General features: G+C 44.4%; 1 protein-coding gene across 1 annotated transcript in view; it reads right to left on the reverse strand.

Annotated features, from left to right (window-relative positions):
* Positions 1–3,101: 3,101 nt before the first annotated feature.
* The window catches only part of GALNTL6 (polypeptide N-acetylgalactosaminyltransferase like 6), an 819,656-nt gene continuing 802,722 nt past the window's right edge, over positions 3,102–20,035 (reverse strand). The window contains exon 13 of the mRNA XM_045552501.1: positions 3,102–4,721. Within this exon, the coding sequence (XP_045408457.1) occupies positions 4,554–4,721 (168 nt within the window). The 3' untranslated portion in view covers positions 3,102–4,553. The remainder of the gene's footprint in view (positions 4,722–20,035) is intronic.

Raw genomic sequence — 20,035 nt, forward strand, 5'->3', positions numbered from 1 at the left:
AGGACACTTGTAAGAGTAAAAGGGGGCACGGTTCACGACCACACGGGACAACACAGAGCGTGCAGCAGGGCGGGTGAACCGTGCTGCTCAGCTGGAACAGCCCCTCAAGGTGAGTAACGTCGGAATAAACCGCCGACAAGACTCTGAAACGCAACCAGCCTTCCGCCCGAGGCAGGCGGGGTCTCTGCGGGAGGAGCAGCGGTGGAGACGGGACTGCAGCGGCTGGGAAGCCGCTGTGCAGCCAGCCAAGGGGGCAGCGCCAGGCAGGAGGCCCGCAAGAGAGGCTTCCAGGCTTCTCTGAAGCGGGGAATCAAACGTGCCCGAGCCGCTGTCTGCGAGAGGCTGCAGGACCAGACACGCCAGTCTGCGTGTCAAGCGTGGAGATGAGTGGCCGCAAATAAAGGCTTCAGGCCAGTGGCGAGTCTCCCAAATACAGTCGCAAACAGCTCCCAGTTCTGCAAGCAGAGGCTGCAGACATAAGTCAAAGAGCAATCTTCCAGTGTCAGCCGTGTGTGGAAGGACTGGCCAGTTGTCACGCCTGGTGTCCTCAGCCGGTTTCACACCGGGAGAGTAATTACAGCTAGTGGTGTCATCTGAGAGTGATGGTGGCCAGGGGAGAACTTGCTGGTGAGGTGAGCGGAGAGGAATGTGTGCACCCCGTATCTAGAGATACGATTTACCTCTCGCCACTTATATGCACTCCCAGAATCGTTGGAACTCACTTAAAAATATTTTCCCTTTGAGGCACTCCTTCTCATGATTTATGCAAAATGCCCTGTTTCCAGCAAATCTGTAGCACCTGTTTTTGGAAGTGTGTCATTGCCTTATTATAATATATTCCTGCCAGGGGAAGAGGCCTAAAGAGATTTTACTAAATGGGTCTTTAGGGATAAATCGATGTTTACAATGTCACATTATTAGATAGTTCTAAATTCTGAAAAAATATAACCTAGTACTCCCCCGCTCCCAGGGGAGGATCAGGGGAACTTGCTACCCCTGGGAAAGATTTTGCAACGAGACAGGAGGTCATGGTCAGAGCTGTTACGGCCTTATCATCACCTCTCTGCTGAGTCCTCAGGTGTGTGAAGTCCTGGCCAGGAGTGTCACACAGGAGGGCAGGTGCGGCCCTCCCTGACCCCTAAACAGCTGGCTTTGTAATCAAAGTGTCATTGGCTCCTTGATGGGTCTGCCATAAACTTTATAGTGACAATCTTTCCAAGAAAATGTTCCTTTTTGCTGTTTCCTTATAGAGATAGTTATAAAGAGATTGAAATAGAAGTTTTTCATGTGAGAGCAAACTAGATATTTACTTTTTATTTGCCTGCTATCTTCTTTTAAAACATCTAATTGCCCTAAAAGGAAACCGTGTCAAGTGTTGGCCTCGGTTTCGAGTTTTGCAGGAAACATGAAAAGAATGGGCCCCACACCCCTCTCACTACCTGTAGCTCCATGTGCATTACGTGTTATTCACTTACAGTGTAAAGTTCTGCGTTATCAATTCATAAAATAATTCTAGAACTTGTGTTACTCACTGAGGCTTCTGATATAGTGAATATATTTTAAGACAGACATGTGATGATATTAATATTTTTAAATGGCAGTAGACATAGAAGCCAGTTATTGCCAGGGTATTGATCCGGCCTTGGGAAAAGTGTAAATCCTGCATGTAGTTCACAATTGTTTGATAGAACAGTTTCTTCTCTGTGCTATATTCTTTCTCTGTATAAAAAGAATTTTAAAAATTAGGTTTATTCTAACTTGTGGCAAAACCATTTCTTATTATGAAGAAGCAGCAATTTCTGAGGCTATATTAACTTTGTGATTTTTCCTCGCATTCTGATAAAAGGGTAGGTCAGTCCTCTACTGTCCAATTCTCAAATCCTGCTATTTCCAGGAAAAAGGATCTTTCTGAGTACTGTTCAGTCTCCTTTGGCATTTAAAAATACAAACATATTAATACATAGTTTGATCCCGTTCAGGACGATGGTGGTGGGACTTCAAGTAAGCAGAGGCTCAACCCTCAGAGGTGCAGGAAACGCCTCCTTAAAGGCACTATTGGCAGCGTTCCGCCCTTTGGCTTAGCGGGAGCTTCTCTAGGCTTCATTTTATCCTATTAATTCCCATTTGCACACATTTAATGATTGCTTGACAGTTTGAAGTTTTAATTTTGGCTTTAATGTCGCCATCTTCCCTTAATTTTTTTTAAATTTTAATTTCTTATATTACACTCTTTTACTCGGAGATCAGGAGGCCAATCTAGGCTGATCCCTGTGCGTCACACTACACTGATGCAGCGTATTCAGGCCTTCTCCAAGGATGATGCCAGTCTGCTACGGCCAGCTCCCCAGGATTATGGCATCCTAAGAGGTCACTGCAAATCTGGGCTTTCCAGGGTACAGAACCCAGGGTTGTCTCTTAGGTAGCATTGTAAATAGCAGTCAACTGTTTAATGACATAGTGTGAATTTTTATAGGCTCATCTAGTTCTACAACCAGATTGCTCTCTGAACACTTGAGATAAATCTTCACCCACTCTCTGGAGTTGTTTAACACACAGGTTAATTTCTCACTATTGATTTTCTCCACTATGCATCTCAAATGCTTCATGATCTCTTGACCTATGTGAAACATCTCTGTGACAGTTGTTTTTTTTTTTTTAAAAGCTCTTCAAAAGAATGCTTGAAAAATCAGTAAAGATAATGAAATAACTCTTCCCCAGCTATTAGCAGTGTAGTTTAACTGGACGTTTTGATTAGGTTTCAAGGAGAGAACAAAATCATGAACATTTACAAGAAGAGGTTTCATATACTGTATTAAAGTTTCCAAACATGAATTCTACTTTTGCGGGCAGTCCCAGGGAGGCATAGCATTTTCATTTAGTGACTGAAATTTTCAAGTTAAATCAGAGTCATATCCAGAACCCGCTTGAGTAACAGAGAGAGGCAACACAGCACAGGAGAAAAAAACGCAGGACCAGGTGTCAGGGGACACATTGGCCCTGCCAGGAATTGGCCTCTCTGGGCTTTTATTTATCTGAAAAAACAAAGAGACTGGATCCTGGGAGTCCTCCCAGGTCTAAGATTCAATGCTCTATGTCCAAGATGTTATATAAATTTTTATTAACAGGAAAACCAAGTTAAAAGAAAAACAACAAAAGCAAAGTAAAAATATTTTTCTACCTGAAAGACCTCGAGAAATATATAATGAACACAACCCTTCCTTCTAAAGACCCATCTTGATACCTGTATATTCTTCCTCCAACCCATAATTCTTGAAAAGTAAAAAACTGTACTAAGGATTAAATGTTCCATTTAGTTTCTGAATCATTCCTGTCTTCACTCTTGACATATTGTCCCACTAACAGAAAATGGTGGCAAAAGCTCTTTATTAGTGGTAATTCCTTTTATGAGCTTCCAAATAAAATGACATCATTAATATCAATAATACAAAAGAACAAAAATAAAAAACAAAAACCAAAACTCAAACAAACAGATAAATAAATATAACCACTTCTAAGTTCCCAGCGCTGACCGAGCAGAGTTGAAGTGAACCAAGCCATTTTCTCACGTCACTTGGAGTGTCGATTTATTTGGGTTTAAGAATCTCCTAAACAAATTACATCAACCTCACTCCATTTCCTTCTTTAATAAAAATTATGACTGGACAAACATCAGACTTTTAAAATTCTAAAAATAATAGAAAAGTAAAAATTGATTTCCTAGGGAAATCTCTCTCCTAAATCTTAGATGGTTTTGCTGCTTCTGTGAAATCTTTCTTTGGAGTCACTTGGTAGCATAGTTTTTTGTTTTTGTTTCTAACTGGATTCATAGAAGGGCACTGCATTAGAAATTCAGTTGATTTATGGAGCATAGAGGTTCATGAATGGTAGGTAACCTTTGCTCTAAAAGGAAAATGGCAAATGTCAATGAAAGAATGGGAACACTGGAAGTCCATTTCATTATGTAATTTAAGTCTTAACATTAGATATTGCACCTTCATTTAAAAAGAAAACAAAGGAAAACGAAAAGGTATGAGAACTCTGAAATCATCTGCAGCACTTTTAAGGGTTAAACCTGCTTAACCCACCCTCAGTCAGAGAACGGCAGTGCAGCTCACCCCTCAGTCGTGGCTGGTGCTAAACCTGTGATGTCCTCAGCTTGTCGGAGCAGTCATGCGCTCTGTCTCCACCCCCCTCCCCACCCGATTAGTAGGATCCATTCATAGCTACTCACTACTGCAGGATTTGACCTGAGAAATGCTAGGATTTATTAACTCAGCAGTTGTTTTGAAAAGTCCCTAAATAATCTTTGCCCTTGGCCAGCAAGGGAACTGCTAGTCTCGAGTTCTCAGAAGCAGCTGGTGAGGTTCTCAGCCAAGTTCTTCAGATGCAGGAAGTTCTTCAAGACAACCTACTTTGACACGGCATTTACAATTCTTTAAACCAGCCTTCCTGGATCTAGGAAATGTTATTCCTGACTCCTTCGACCCAGATACTGGCTAAAATTTAGTTTAGAATCTGTAGGTAATCACTCTTTCTTTCTTCCTTCTTTCTTTCTAGGAGCTGGCATGGTGATTAAATTTTTCTAAAACAGTCATATTAATGTGTTCAAAAACCCACTGCTGAGTCTCAGATAGAGGGTCACATCTGGCCATGAAAATCTTCTTCTCTGCGGGGTTGCAATCCATGCAGCTGTTGCTCACGGGATGAAATAATGTTCTGTCCTGGAGGAATCAGAAAGAAAAGAAAAGACTGATGTAATACATGGTGAATGATTAGAACCCAAAATACACAGCAGTGAAATATTTCTGTGTATATTTCAGTATATGCCCATTGTATAAATAGACCCACTCCCAAGTCAAACAGTAGCAGGTAGCCTTGCCAACGGGAAACACGATTTTCTAGGAGCCACTGGCATGACGTGGGGCCTCTCAGCAGGTTCAACCAGAGACAAAAATTCGTTCATTCATTCAATCACTCATTCATTTTTTTAGAAAAGGAATCCATTCATGTCCTGCTCTGTGGTGAGCCTTTTGCACTATGCGTGGATTTTGAAGACAGTAAGTATATGGGGTTGCTTGTCCAGTGGCTAATAATGTAGCTATTCGAGGAGAAACGTGGACACAAAACACTACGAGTCCACAGTGAACAATACCCACACAGACACACGACTAGAAAGGTCATAATTTCCTCACATTGAGCCTCAAATGGGAAAGGGAAATACAGAAGAAATTGGAAGGAAAAGTACTGGGTGCTCAGCTGCCCTCTTCAGAAGAAGACTGTGGGGATGGGGACAAGTGACACATAGGCAATAGCTGAAGGTACAAACTCAAATTTGCTGGTTGTGCAGCGTCAGTCTCTTTTCAGCCCCTTTCTTGCTGTCACAGGTGTTCCAGGGGTGCAGTTCTCATTGCTTTCTGCACAATGGAGGCGGCAACGTTCATTTAAAAGAATAGCCCCAGCTGCATGATTAGATCACAGCTCAGTGAATGGAAGGTGCGACCGACCGGGGCACAGAGTTTGAGCAGTGAGCAAGTTCGGTATCTGGACAGGCCCCATCAACACACACCCCTTTTTATTGTGCAAGTGGGGAAAGGGAGGTAATGGTCTAGAAAAAGATCTTCCCTTAACTAGTAATACATTTTCTCTCGTGTGTTATGTATGCTTTAAAAAAGTGCCAGTAACATGAGAAAATATCCCCAAATCACTGCTTAAATCTTAGGATCAAGTAATGTTTTATTATTTAGCTTAGGAAATGTTTAGAGGTTCTGGTTCTCTTTCTAACTGAGAAATACCATACTTGCAATGCTTTTAGAATTAAGAGTTTCTCAGGCATGCTTTGCAAACATTTCTGGGTTGCTCCCGGATTGTAAGACTCCATCAACCAATATTTAATGTTCTTTTAGGATCCGGATGTTTGCACAGGTAAGCACTGCACCAAGGAAGAAAAAATAAGGAAGGAGGAAGGCAACCTGCAGGCAGTTTAGTTTGCCTGTTTCTATTTTCAGTGTAAACAATGAGCTATGCTAAGACAAAGGGTCCCTATTCTCTTTTGCTCTCTTTAAAGGCGAAGTGTCCTCAGCTCACCGTGGATTTTCCTTTCCTTGCACACAGAGGGCTCCCGAGGTCTGCTTACCGCTTTCTTCCCCCAGCTGCTTCATTGACTCCACTCGTGTCTGACCCGGGGGGGGGGGGGGGTGGGCTCTGAGAAACTCTGTCCTACTCTGGGTGGAGGACGCAGGTTCCCGGAGGAAGGAGACTGTGCCCACAGCTCACTGCATGTGTGCCCTTCTTCCTTGGGGTCCTGCATGCTCGCTGTCACGGGTCCCTTCTCACCGCCGCGGGGCTCCCAAGGCAGCAGCCTCCTTGGCGTCCGCCCCCTTCCTTCCAGCATCTCCCACACGCAGCCCCCACCCCCCAACCACCAGTTATGCTACACGGACCTAATATATTTAGGTCGGTTTTTCAAAGAGCATTCTTCTTCTTCTTCTTTTTTAATTTGTATACATTTAAGGGGTACAGTGCAGTTTTGTTACACGGACACATTGTGTAGCAGTGAAGTCTGGGATTTTAGGTAACCTGATGGTTACCCCAGATAGTTGTCCCCATTAAGCAATTTCTTATCCCTCACCCCCATCCCACCCTCCCACTCTTCTGAGTCTCCAGAGACGATTATTCCACACTCTACGTCCCTGTGTACATGATGTTTAGCTCCTACTTGTAAGTGAGAACATGTGGGGTTTGACTTTCTGTGTCTGAGTTGTTTCACTTAGGACAGTCAGTGGTCTTCAGGTTCATCCGTGTTGCTGCAGAAGACACGGTTTTATTCTTTTTTATGGCCGAGTAGTATTCCACTATATATCTCTCTATATCTACATATATATCACATTTTCTTTATCTGCTTATCACTGATGGACACTTAGATTGATTCCATGTCTTTACTACTGTGAATAGTAAACATATGCAATAAACATGAGTGCAGGTATCGTTTTTATATAAGAATTTCTTTTCCCTTGAGTAGATAACCAGTACTGGGATTGTTGGATCCAACAGCAGTTCAAAGAGCATTCTTATATCCATGAGAGCTGTTGTGTTCATGAAAATCCTTGGTGACCTGCTAAATTCTACCATCCAAGTACTAACCAAGCCCGACCCTGCTTAGCTTCCAAGATCAGACGAGATCAGGCACGTTCAGGGTGGTATGGTACAGACATAGACATGACCTGCTAAACTCTAATTCGCTGTGTTTCATGTACATGCACCCCTTCTCCCTCATCACTATCTGTATTTCTTCCTGTTTTTTTACTTTTATCAAGAGCTCAAGTTGGACTTCCTGATGCTCACAGTTTCTTCCTCAAAACAGATATTTCCTTAAAAGCTAAACTATGAGAAAAGGAGTAGAACAAATTTCTACTCTCTTTCTTCCCCAGGTCTATAAGCATGCAAAAGCCAAACCAGATTTTGTGAACATTTTTAATTTTCTGAACATTATTTTCTGAGCCATAAGGTGATCATATTTTTCCAGATCCCATCTTGGAACACAGGCTCTGGCAAACACAGGTGCACTCGTGGGGCAACCAGGCAAGGTATGAAGATTCAGCACTGCCCTGAACAGGCCAGAATACATTTTCTGCACTTGGACTTCACATTCTCATAAAAGCTGAAAAATTGCATTCCCTACAATCTGTCTATGCCTGAGAAGCTGCATCAGTAAAATGAGGGGGTGGATTAGACACATCTCTAAAGCCTCTCCCAGCCATAAAATTGAATGAACATTTTATTCTGAGGTTACTGGCGACAGAAACAAATGACAGGGTGTCAAACTGGAGACCATCCACGGCACTCAGCCATCTACAGATTGACTGTTCCTGGGTTACAGGCTGAGCTCTGCTCACCCTTGTCTTTGGGGTGTCCAGCAAGTCCTGGAGGTGAAGCTTCTGGGAGCTTCCTCTGCCTCCACCAGAGCACACATTTTCACTGTTGACCTTGGGGCTACAGAATTGCCATCTTTATGTTTCTGCTCAGCCAAGCTTTTGAATTACTAAGTGTCTTTCCTGATGCCTTTCCTGGCTGGAATTAAGTCAGTGGATCGAGTAATTGGTCCTTGAATGTGGTCTCCTGTTCTACACCAGCCCTTCACCCTGCTGCCCTTTGTCTCAGCGGTCAGGACAGCGAGGGGTCCAACAGAACCGAATACAGTTTTGTCTGTGGAATAGACTTCCAAGTGCTTTGGCAAGTTTGCTGTTCCATAACAATCCTCCTTAAAGGACGACAGAAGCTGTTCTGTCTTTGCTTTTAACTAGATTGTTCTTTGTGCAGTCCTGAGAGAAGGCAGAGCTGTGGTCTGGCCATTCACACTGGGAGGCCACATTGCATTTTGCGTCGCCCCTCCCAGCTTCCCTGGATGTCTGCTCCTTGTTTTTGTTTTGTTTTGTTTTGTTTTGTTTTGCCTAAGAAAATTAGAAATCCTTGAGCAGAAAATGCCAAAGTTTCCATCCAGGATGACTGAACTGCCCTCCTTAATCAATGCCTGGTGCCGGGTCCTCCATCCATGCTGAACGTCAGGGGTGGCACTTCTCAGCGACCTCATTGAAAGGGACTCATCTTCAAAGTGGTCCCATGGACTTGGTTGTAACCCATGAGATACTTTCTGGTATTTACAAGTCTGCACTAAATGTGTTAGGTTTCATACTTACATAGGGCCTGAACTTTGAAAGAACAAGTGAGTTACAGAAAACATTCCACACTGTGCTAGGGGCTGGAGAAGAACCAAACACCAAAGACACAAAGACAGTAAAATGGGTGGGTGAGTTCAGGACGGGTAGGAAGTGGATTCTGAGAATACAACTCCCATGCGGTGGGAGGGAGGGCGGGGGGGGGGGGGGGCGGCTGGGGAGACCGCTTGGGATTTGTGGCTATTGGCGATTTGTCAAGTTCCAGTCCTGCGACTCACTTGCTATGACCTTGGACAAGTTACTTAATTCTCCAAACCTCGGCTTACTTATTTATAAAACAGGGATGATAACACGCCTCACAGGTTTGTTGTGAGGGTAAAATGAGTGAATATAGGTGAGATCGTTGGCACATTGTTCTGCATGTAAGCCAGTACCCAAGCGATACCCTTCCCTTCCCCTGCTGTTTTGTTAGTCAAGGCGTATCCTCAGTTCTAAAAACCATAATATATCAACCATCTGGTCTGAGACCAGCTATTCAACACCAAATTGTGTTTTGTAAAATCCTAGCAAAATAGAACTTGCAGAAACTGGCCTCTGCCTCTACTGGTTATCCGGATTGATGCAATAGTACCTCCTATTTTACGCAAAAGGACTTACAGAACCAAGATAAACTATGGCTCAGAAATGAGCTCTTCTAGGATACATTATTCAGGTCGGTTGAGTTCAACAGAGACTTATTAAGTGCCTTTATTTTCTGGTATGTACTGGGAGAGAGGCACAAGAAGGTAGCTTACGATGCATCCTTCGACCCAAGAAGTAGGGGAGACCAACAGGTAACCAAGAAATGTTAGAAGTAAAAAAGCGTCAATGAGATTGTAGATGAGGGTGAATAGGATGAATTAGGTTATTTCAGACACAGGGGAGAAGACTTGAGAAACAAATGTGAAATAACATGTAGGTTTATGCATTCTAGTTATTCAACAAAAAGCGTACTGGGCACCTACTATTTGCCAGGCGCTGTTTTAGGTGCTGGGAAGGTATCCATGAAGTTGGTGAGACACCTCCCTGCTCTCCCGGAGCTTCCGAGCTGGCGGTAGGGGTGGGGGTGGGCGTGGGGCGCAGACAACGCACGACGGATGTGACAGGTAAAGGCGCAGCCTGCTCAAAGGGGACATGAAAACAACTGAGGAAGTCGGGAGGACCTGGAGTGCCAAGTGTGGGGCCAGTGTGCAGATTTAAATAGAGTGGCCAGGGTGGGCCTCACTGAGGGGGTGACATTTGGGTAGTCGTGAGGAAGGGAAGGGGATTAGCCCTGCGAATGTCTGGGTGAACGGGGTTCCAGACACAGGGACCGCCCCCGCACCCCGGTGGCCCTAGGCACAGTGAGGAGGCCGGGAGCGGGGAGCAGTAGGAGATGAGCCAGTGGCGACAAAGCCGTGTCGTGTGCAGGACACCAGCGTGTCATCTGGCACAGCTGGAGCCTGAGGAGCGGAGCGTTCCGGACAGGGGCAGCCGCGAGGCGGGCAGGACCACATCATGTCGGCCCCGGGGTGCGGTGCGGGCCGGACTTCTGGTGCAATGCGGGGAGCGGTCGCAATGGGGCCGCGGGCTTCGTAGCTAGAGTGTCCGGGAGGGGCAGGGGTGGAGGAAGGCGGGCGCTGGGCTGCAGCGAGAGAGGACAGTCGCAGGTGACGCAAAAACGGCCCGGGGGGATGGCTGGGGTTGAGCCAGGGCGTGATCTCTCCGAGGGATATTGGGGGAGCTGAGTGCGTGGGGCGTTCTGATGAGGGGGATGTGGCGGTTGAGGTGGAGGGAAGGGGTGGGCGACTGGAGGGAAGGCGGAATTGAGGCAAGAAATGCAGAAAGAGGGACAGGATTGGGGCGGGAATGAGGTGGCTTCTGTTCCGGGTGTGGTGAGCTAGAGATGCTCACGGGATGTCGAGCTTGCTGATCCCAGTACGCAGCTGGATATAGACGATCTCAGGATCGCTCCTCTATGTACAGTGGGGAGAAGCCAGTTACTCTCTCCCGTTTATTTCCACGTAAGTAGAAAGTTAATTATAAGGGAAATAGATTGAAAGAGGATGCTTTTGTAAGGGAGAACTCCTTCATATTGGCTGGGCTCTGTGGCTCACGCCTGTAGTCCTGCACTCTGGGAGGCCAAGGTGGGAGGATCCCTTGAGGTCAGGAGTTTGAGACCAGCCTAAGCAAGAGTGAGACCCCGTCTCTACTGAAAATACAAAAAACAGTGGGGTGTGGTGGCGTGTGCCTGTAGTCCTAGCTACTGGGGAGGCTGAGGCAGGAGGATTGCTTGAACCCAGAAGTTTGAGGTTGCTGTGAGCTATCATGACGCCACTGCACTCTAACCCAGGGTAACAGAGCAAGACTCTGTCTCAAAAACAAACAAACAAATGAAAACCCCACAAAAACCCTCCTTCATGTTCAATACCATTTGTGTCTAATATGGATACCAGAGAATGAAGGCTTGGAATTAGGAGACTAGTTTTACTCCCGGCTTCATCTCCGACAATGATCTTTGATGGTCACTCTGTCTGTCAGTGACTCAGGTTTGCCGTCTGCACAGCGCGTGGATGGGGAGGAGGAGAGTGGGAAGAGCCAAGTATTAAAAGATCTGCTTTCCCACCTCTTAGGGCTGCGGAGAAGGAGGAGGTTGATATATGACTATTCTTCGAGCTGTCTGGAAGGCAGACAACTTAGGTGGGCTTTTGCTGCCTATTTTTACTGTTGGCATCTGGGAGAGTGCAAATAACACCTTGACAGGCATAAAAGGGACAAAGCAGCCTTCTGTGACAGCTAGAATTCCTCGCAGGAGGAGAAAATTGGTCTCCTCGCATGAGTGGTTAATTTAGCCAGTCAGAAAGAACGCGGCTTCGTGCCCTGGCGGAGTCCCGGGTGCGTGCTGAGACGGCGCTGGCTACGGCAAACTGCAAGTCCTGCTGCTCTTTTGGGCTACAGGCAAGTAAGTGACGTGCACGACCTATCCTCAAGTCTCCGCAGAGCAGCCAGGATCATTAAAAAATCTGTTCTGTTGTGTTAGATCCCTGCTCTTCAAGCCATTCGAAGACTTCCCACTCTCTAAGCTGAATTCTTAGCATGGTCCCCGAGGTCTTGTGCAGACCTGCCCCAGCCCGACGGCTGGCCTTACTGTATAGCTCACCATTTTCCTTCGCACTCGTGCCTGTCCACCGGCTTCTCTCTGTTCTTCAGAGAAAATCAAGATCTTGCCTGCCTCGGGGCCTTTGCACAAGCTGATCTGTATGCCTGGGGTCTTTTTCTCCATCACTTTCTTCTCCTAATTCCAACTCATCTTTTAGGTTTCCATCTAAAAGTTAGTTTGTCAGAGAAGCCTTCCCTGCCCTTCAGGGCTGGCCAGTGCTCAATGTTTCATGTTCTCCTGGTATCCCAGACACTTAATTTATTTAAGTAGTTATTTGTCTGCCTCCCCTAGCCTGAAAGCTGCCTAAGCAGAGAAAACCCATTATGTTTCATATCTTGTTTCCATTTGTCCATATCTCTTTATCTCCCCTCAGTAAACCTGTGGGGAGTCATGTGAACATAAGAGCTACTGTTTATCCGGTGTGTGTCTGTGTGGCAGGCAGTGCTAAGTATTCTACCCAGATTTTCTCATTTTTTCCTACCTAAACCACCTAAGCAACCAGAAGACATAGTGCATGTGGAGAAGCAGGAAGCCAGATTCAGTTACTCATTCACTCAACAAAACTAAGCCCCTATCATACAGTGTTTTAGGTGCTGGCGTATGAATGAAAGATAGCAGAGAAAAATCCCTGCTCTCATGAAATTTTAATGCTAATATTCAGCTATAGCTAAATGAAATAGTAAAGAAATGAATAATATAGAAATTGCTAGTTAGTCCATCTTTTCCTGTATGTAAATATACATGGAGAGTTAAAATCAAATCAGAAGATATCTTGTGGAACACATGGGATAGTAATAGTTAACATTAATTGAACTCTTTTTATGTCCCATCCTCTAGGTGCATTTAAATTTTATTTAGTATCACATATATATATGTATGTATATGTATACATAAAATGTCTTTTTTCCTTTGAGTAAATGCCCAGTAGTGAGATTGCTGGATCAAACGGTAGGTCCAACACTTGCACTTGAGTGTTTACAGCAGCACAATTCACAATCACAAAGATGTGGACACAACCCAAGTGCGCATTGATACATGAGTGGATTTATAAAATGTGGTATATGTATACCGTGGAGTTCTACTCAGTCATAAAAAAATGGTGAACTAATACCTTTTGTAACAACCTAGACGGAACTGGAGACCATCCTCCTAAGTGAAATATCGCAAAAATGGAAAAACAAACACCACATGTACTCACTATTAAATTAGAACTAAATGATCAACACTCATGTGTACATTTGATAGTAAAATTCAACAGAAATCAAGCAGGTGGGGGGGAGGGAATGGATAAGTTCACACCTAATGGGTACAATGCACACTATTTGGGTGATGAACACACTTATAACTTTGACCCAAACTGTACCAAAGCAATTCATGTAACCAAAACATTTGTACCTCTATAATATTCTGAAATAAAAATAAATAAATTTTATTTAGTCATCAGAATAACTTGCTAAACTAGATATTATTATTATACTATTATCCCCATTTTATAAATGAGGAAACAGAAATTCATAGTAAGGAAGTTTCTCAAGGTGTCAGAGCCACGCCCCAGAGTGGAGCCAAAGATCATGGCGGGACCCAGAGCCTGTGCTTTCGTCCTCCGAGTTACATTGTATCCTGCTTCTCAGCGAGCCGGCTAGCACCCCTCCCTGCTCCAGCCCCACACAGGGAAAAATTGCCCTCATCAGCAAACATTCATTTAAATTTTTCATAGTTCCTATCACTGAGATTTTTTTTTTTTGGTGTGACAGTCTAGATCTTGGCAGGCATTCAATTCAGGAAGACTTTATCCTTATGCAAGAAAAACCTAAGGTAGTCCTGACAGAGCCTTTCTACTTCTGAGTGACCAGAGAAGGGCAGTTAGGTATGTCAGGTATGATGGCAGCAGTAGGAAGACTGTGGAGTTAAAATGGCAAACGTTAGAAAGTTGCGACAACTAAGTGACTGCATCTGGGTTAGACGCACAGATGAAAACAGTGGGCAGAGAGCCCATTTATTGAAAAGGCAGCTTCTTCCCTGGGGTGCACATACAGCCCTTCTGGGAGTTAACTGCACTCTTCTTTGACAAGGCAGCTCAATTGTCAATTTGAACTGAAATATTCTGCAGAAGGAGCATAATTTCTTAGGTAAAGTGACTTAGGTCTTCTGCTACAAATAGTGGGACACTGAAGACATTGTGCATATGGTTTGCAGCAAGATGTTTAAAATGTCCATTCTTTATTTCTTACGGGCAAGCTGGGAAAGGATGGCCTGGAAGATACTGGGTGAATTTGTGTCTGCTTGAGTAACTGCCTCCAGATAAGGCTCATCAATGCACCTCTGTCACCTCTGTCACCTCTGTCATGTGACAGAGGGCTCAGTTCTTTGTGCGCTGAGATCACCCACCCAGATGAGGGCATGAATGGCTGCTGTGGATGGAACAAAACTGGTTCAATCGCTAGTAGGTCGCATGGAAGAGTCAGAATCCAGGTTGGGGCAAATATGGTAGAATTTAATAGAAACAGATGGGTAGCCACAAGGATATACAAGATGAACTACACAGGTGTAAAACGGTGTCTGTGTAGCAGAACAAGAGACAGAGACTGTTTGTTATTTTTATTTTTTTAAACACCGAATGCTCATTAAGAAGCCAAGCATGTGAAGTTCAGGCAGAAAATCAATGAACTCCTGCTAAATTAAGAGAAATGTGGCTCCTAACAAAGGGCGCCGGAAGCTCCTCTGACTCTCCTTGGCTGCAGCGTAGCGCGAACACCGAGTTCCAGGTGAGGCGTCACGCTGCGCTAGGACTGACCCGTGTGCGTCAGGAACGAGCGTCCAGGAAATTGAGGTAGATGCCAATGAAGGCATATGACGAATAGTGGCAGCAAGTCCGGCCACTTAATTGGAAGTAAAGATTAAAGTCCAGGCAAGCATTGGTAAATATTTGAGATCCGTCTTAGGTGAAACAGATTAGACTTAATCTGCGTGGTACCAAAGGCCAGGGAAGAACTTTCTAACAGTTGGGACTGTCCAGAAATGAATGAGCTGACCTGGGAGAGTACGACTGCCCACGCCTGACTGCCAGGCTGGGATTCTGTAGTGATTTCATACACCAGAACCAAAGTTTAATCACATGCCTTTTTAGTTGAACATGTATATACTTTCCTCACTTTTGGCCCTCCTAAATCAATACCTAACTAGAATGATTTAAAATAACAGCCTTGTGGCCTTCCATCTGGAATCTCTGTGGGACAACACCCCCCCACTTTGTGAGTTGAGGGGTGACAGCCCTGGCATATATCACAGGTTACAATAAACATTCACATGCCAAGGATTCCACCCACTCACTTTTTAAACTAATGGGCCTGCTGCATTGTTATCAAATTAGCCTGGCAGGTGCTTTCTTACCTGTACTTCCTGTTTGATGCTATTTTCAAGTCCTTTCTTGTGGAAGTTAAACTATAAAAACACCCCAGAGAGCAACTAAGAAAAGTATTTTAAAGTCTTTTACTTTTTATCTTTGGGGAGGTTGTGTATGTGGTTTTGAGACAAAGGATGTGTTGAGTTTTATGCAGCACAGGTTGGGGTTCATGAAGGAGGAGTCGTGTCAGTAATTGTCCCCAGTGGCTCCTTGAGCCAGTCAGTGGATGCTTATTTAGGAACCTCACATAGCAGTTATTGGGCAGGCCATAGAGAAATGTTTCGAAAAGTTCCTGCCCTCAGGTAGTTACCCCGAGACAAGTAACTCTGCATAATACAATGTACAAAGTAGGAAACAGAATGGTATAGACATACAGGTGGGGGCAAATTCCACCTGGAGCAGAAGGGAGGGGTGGGTTAAAGAAAGTAGGTAAAAATTGGAGCTAGAAAAGTGGTTCTCCATCTGACTGCCCCTTAGACCCTCATGGAAGCTTCCAAAAAATATCAATACCCAGCCCTTGCTTTCTAGAGAGCCTCAGTCAGTCTACCCTATTGAGCACATTGGTATAATTACGCACCTTAATAATGTGCCTTCATGATGTTTCCATACCTGGTGCTTGTATAATGTTTAATATTTGGTATTTTTTCCTTCTTTAAGATTTTCTGGGCTATTCTTGGCCCTTTCTCTTTCATATAAATTTTAGGATCATTTTATCAATTTCCACCAATAAACCTCCTAGGATTTGATTGGATTGGCATTAAATGTGTAGGTCAATTTGAAAACTGACATCTTCAAACTATTGAGTCTTATAATCCTTGAACATGATAGATGCCTTTATATTTGTAAAAATTCCTTAGTGATGTTTTGTAGTTCTCTGCATAAAGGTCTTTTGTGAAATAGATAAGTCCACTAGTTATTTGATGCTTTTCACGGTGACCAAATGAAATAATTTATAAATTTCATTTCATATTTTTTGGTGCTAGTATACAGGCAATTGATTTTCATTTGGGGGCTATGCTAAGTGCATCTATTAATTTTTTAATAGTTTAGGTGCATAGTCTTTTGAATTTTCCAAATACCCAAACATGTCATCTGTGAATACTGCTTTATTTCTTCCTTCGTAATTCTTATACCTTTAAATTTCTTATCTTGCCTGATTACACTGACTAGGATATCCTGTACAAGGCTGAACAGAAATGACTGTAGCTAACATTCTATTTTATTCCAGGACTCTGTAGGAAAGCTGTAACATTTCACCACTGAGTGTGGTCGTGGCTGTGGGGTTTTGTTTATACCCCTTACTAGGTTTAAGTTAGTTTATTTCTATTAGCTTACTTTCTGTATGGCTAAGACTATTTAGTCAGATGGTAAAAACTTGAGAATTCAACAACAGACCAGTGTATATGAGTTCTCGTGCCTTGCAACAAAAGTGGCCCTTCAGTACAGTGGGGAAAAATGTTCTTTTCAATGATGGTGATTGATCGATTGCATCTTCTATTTCTCTCTCTCTCTATATATACACAAATCAACCCCTATCTTACATTACACACATAGCAATCTTTCAGGGAATTATAAACCAAAATGTAGAATATTAAACAACAAAGTTTCCGAAGATGACTTAGAAGACTATCTTCATGAGTTTTGAGTAGGCCAGGATTTCCTAAACAGAACACAAAAACACTAATCACAAAGAATAGCTTTTCATTCAGACACTACACTAGAAAGAAAAAAGGCAAGACACTGACCAGAATAAGATGTCTCAATACATACACAACAAAGCACTTGTACCTACATATACTTAAAAAGAATCCCTAAAAATCTGCGAGAAAAAGCCAGACAACCCATGTTTAAAAATGGTCAGAAGACTTGAGCAGGTCCCTCACAGAGACATCCAAAATGGTGGACAGACATAATATCACTTCACAATCACAGAATAAAAAAAGAAACAGAAACCGACAGTGCCAAGTATTGGTGAGGCTGTGGAGCCACTGGACTGTCACGTGGCGTCTGTGTCCTGCCCACAGCCCTCAGGCCCTCCCGTGTCAGTGCGTGCTGGCCCGGCCTCCAGCTACTTGGCCCCTGCCTCTCTCTGCTAAGGACTCCTCTGGCCTCAGGAATAGTTGTGTCTGTTTAAGAGCAGCAGGTTAGAGGCGTCAAAGAATAAACTTCCTGCAGGAGCTAATCCTAACCACAGAGTCATACCCACCGTTGGTGTATAAATACCCCAACTCTTGCTCACTGATGTGTGTTCTACAAGCGGCCCCCAACCTTTTTGGCATCAGGGACCAGTTTCATGGGTTTTTCCTAACAGGCTATGGATGGTACTGGGCTGCAGGCTGGGGGTTGGGGACTGCAGTTCTACACCATTTCCAAAGCTCTTCAGTAGGACTGAGCTCCAGTTGCTTGCAATGGTACCTGCTTGATAATGCAAGCTTTGTGGGCTCCCACCCCTTCCCCATTTCACTTCCTCATTCTCTACCAAGATTTGGGGGGGGTCATCTCCCAAATAAACCACTTGCACTCAAATTCTTACTTTAGGTTATATATCTGGGCAAACCCAAATTAAGACATGTGTTATACATCAATGAAATGAAATGTTTACTTTAAAAAGAGCATGGGAGACAGCTCTTAATTTTGCGGGGGATAACAACAGTTAACATTGGGTAGGAGAGATTGCGTTAGTCATCTGGTACATCGGGATATACCTCCACCACCATTATCAATGTAAAAAGTGCATTGTCACCTGCACAGATGGAAATTCGATCATAGGGTCAGAAACTGTGTTAGAGTTTTACGTAGTTTATCTCACTTAATTATTGTCCCTATTGCATTGATGAAGAAGTGGAAAGTAGTCATAGATGTAAAATAACTTATTTAAGACTAATCATCATCATTTCATGATGCACTAGGGTGTGTTACGCCTGACTAACGTTAAGGCCTAACAGGCAACGCTGGTCTGCGTGGACCAGTCTGGAAAGATCCGCATGAGAACTGAGGGGGAAGGTACTTCATCTTCTACCCGGTGAGAAACCAGGTGAAGCTACAAAACAGAGGAATGCAATGACGGGATTCCGCGCACGCCGTCTCTGACGTCGGGGTGGAACAGGGTTGGCGGGGGCAGGACAGGGGGCCGGGCCACCCTTTCGGAAGCCACTGCAATGTCCCGGGGTCCGACGCACAGGCTGCACCAGACAGGGCTGCAGAAACAGCGAAGAGGGGACGGATTTTGGAGATGGCTGGGGGAGGAGGCGACACGTCTTAGTGACCAGTTAGATGTGGGGGTTGAAGAAGAGGAAAGACAGTTTCTTGTTTTGGATGTTAGGTGATAACTTAAATGTTTTTACTGCGGTTGCTGCCACAATTCGCTGTCCTTGTAACAGGGCTCCCCCTGGCGGTGAAAGAACGCCAAGGCCGGGATTCCCCGTCCCGGGCACCTGCTGTTGCGGGTCCGGCCGCGCAACTGAGCACAGTTGCGACATCGCAGACGAGGGGTGCTCGTCCCCTTTCCCAGTGGCAGAGGGACACATCTGAAAGTAGCTGAAGGTCGACAGCTGCCGAGACCAGACAGCGGGGCCTGAGCACACCTTCACCCGCTGAAGCGCAGCGGCGCTGGCCACCGTCTCCCGCCAGATCTCCCTGCAGCGGGGAGAGCAGGTGGCTCGTACCAGCGGCTCTGACTCCAACAAGAGTTGGGGAACTCTCCTAGGGAATACCGGTCTTATTTCTTAAGAGCACGACAGAGGAAAGAGTAGAGACTTTAAACTCAGATTCATCTGCGTTTGAATGTTGGCTCTGCCACAAGTCTGCTAGTGTCAGTTTCCTCCTGTGTAGATTGTACACAGTAGTACCTAGGTGGTTCTGAGGTTTGACGTAATGTGTGCAAAGCACTAGCTCAGTGCCTGCTTACTGGTCAGGTGACGACGATGACCTTAGGAGCTTAGGAGATGGCCCACACAGCCCTGTAGGCAATTGGTACAGTCTTAGGGATCCGGGTTGACTCGTGAATATGAGGTCTTTATTAAAAAAGGGTGCTCCAAAGCTGACTCAAAAAGATTGCTAAGCTGCTGGAAGCTCCCAGGGACATAGACAAGTAGCTCCGCAGAGAGATTCTTCTCTTTGTGCTTTAGCTTTTTATGCCTTGGGCATAGCCACTGGAAAAAACAAGAGGAATTTTCTAAAGCAGGTACATTTGAATAGGCTGAGTCATCAACCAAGATGAGATATTTCAGAAACTTTCCATTCTGAGCCTTTGGCATGTTCCCGATTAAGTATAAATACCTTGCTTGTATATAAATACACATTGAGTGTAACCTTTTGCTAAGTAACGCAGGGCCACCAGCTACAAAAAGATCTGAGAAGAGAGCCACAGCACAATTGCATCTGGTGGTTTCCTTTCACAAATCCCTTAGGAGCCTGGAAAGATTTAAAATGTTAAAGCTCGTAAGAGTTGCCTCTTGAAATCACTGCAGCCTGTTGTTTTTTCCTCCCCAGGAGCTCTGTGTATTAGTCGGTCTTATCCATCTGTAAGCTTTTGTAAGCTCCCTAATGAAAACAACTGTATTTTCTTGGCTTAATTGCATATTATTGAGTGGTCTGTCTGTCATGCTATAAATATACAGTAATGAGAAGTGTTCTGTTCATTAGGGACCACCAACATGGCAAATGGCAAATCAGGTATTTTATTGATGTGCACAGAAAGTAACTCCTTTAAGGTCAGAATATAGCCATTAAAAAACCCACTACTTTATCGCACCACACACAGACTGTATCATGCTGAATAGC

This window comes from Lemur catta, chromosome 5 (assembly GCF_020740605.2).
Source record: "Lemur catta isolate mLemCat1 chromosome 5, mLemCat1.pri, whole genome shotgun sequence".
Taxonomy (NCBI): Eukaryota; Metazoa; Chordata; class Mammalia; order Primates; family Lemuridae; genus Lemur; species Lemur catta.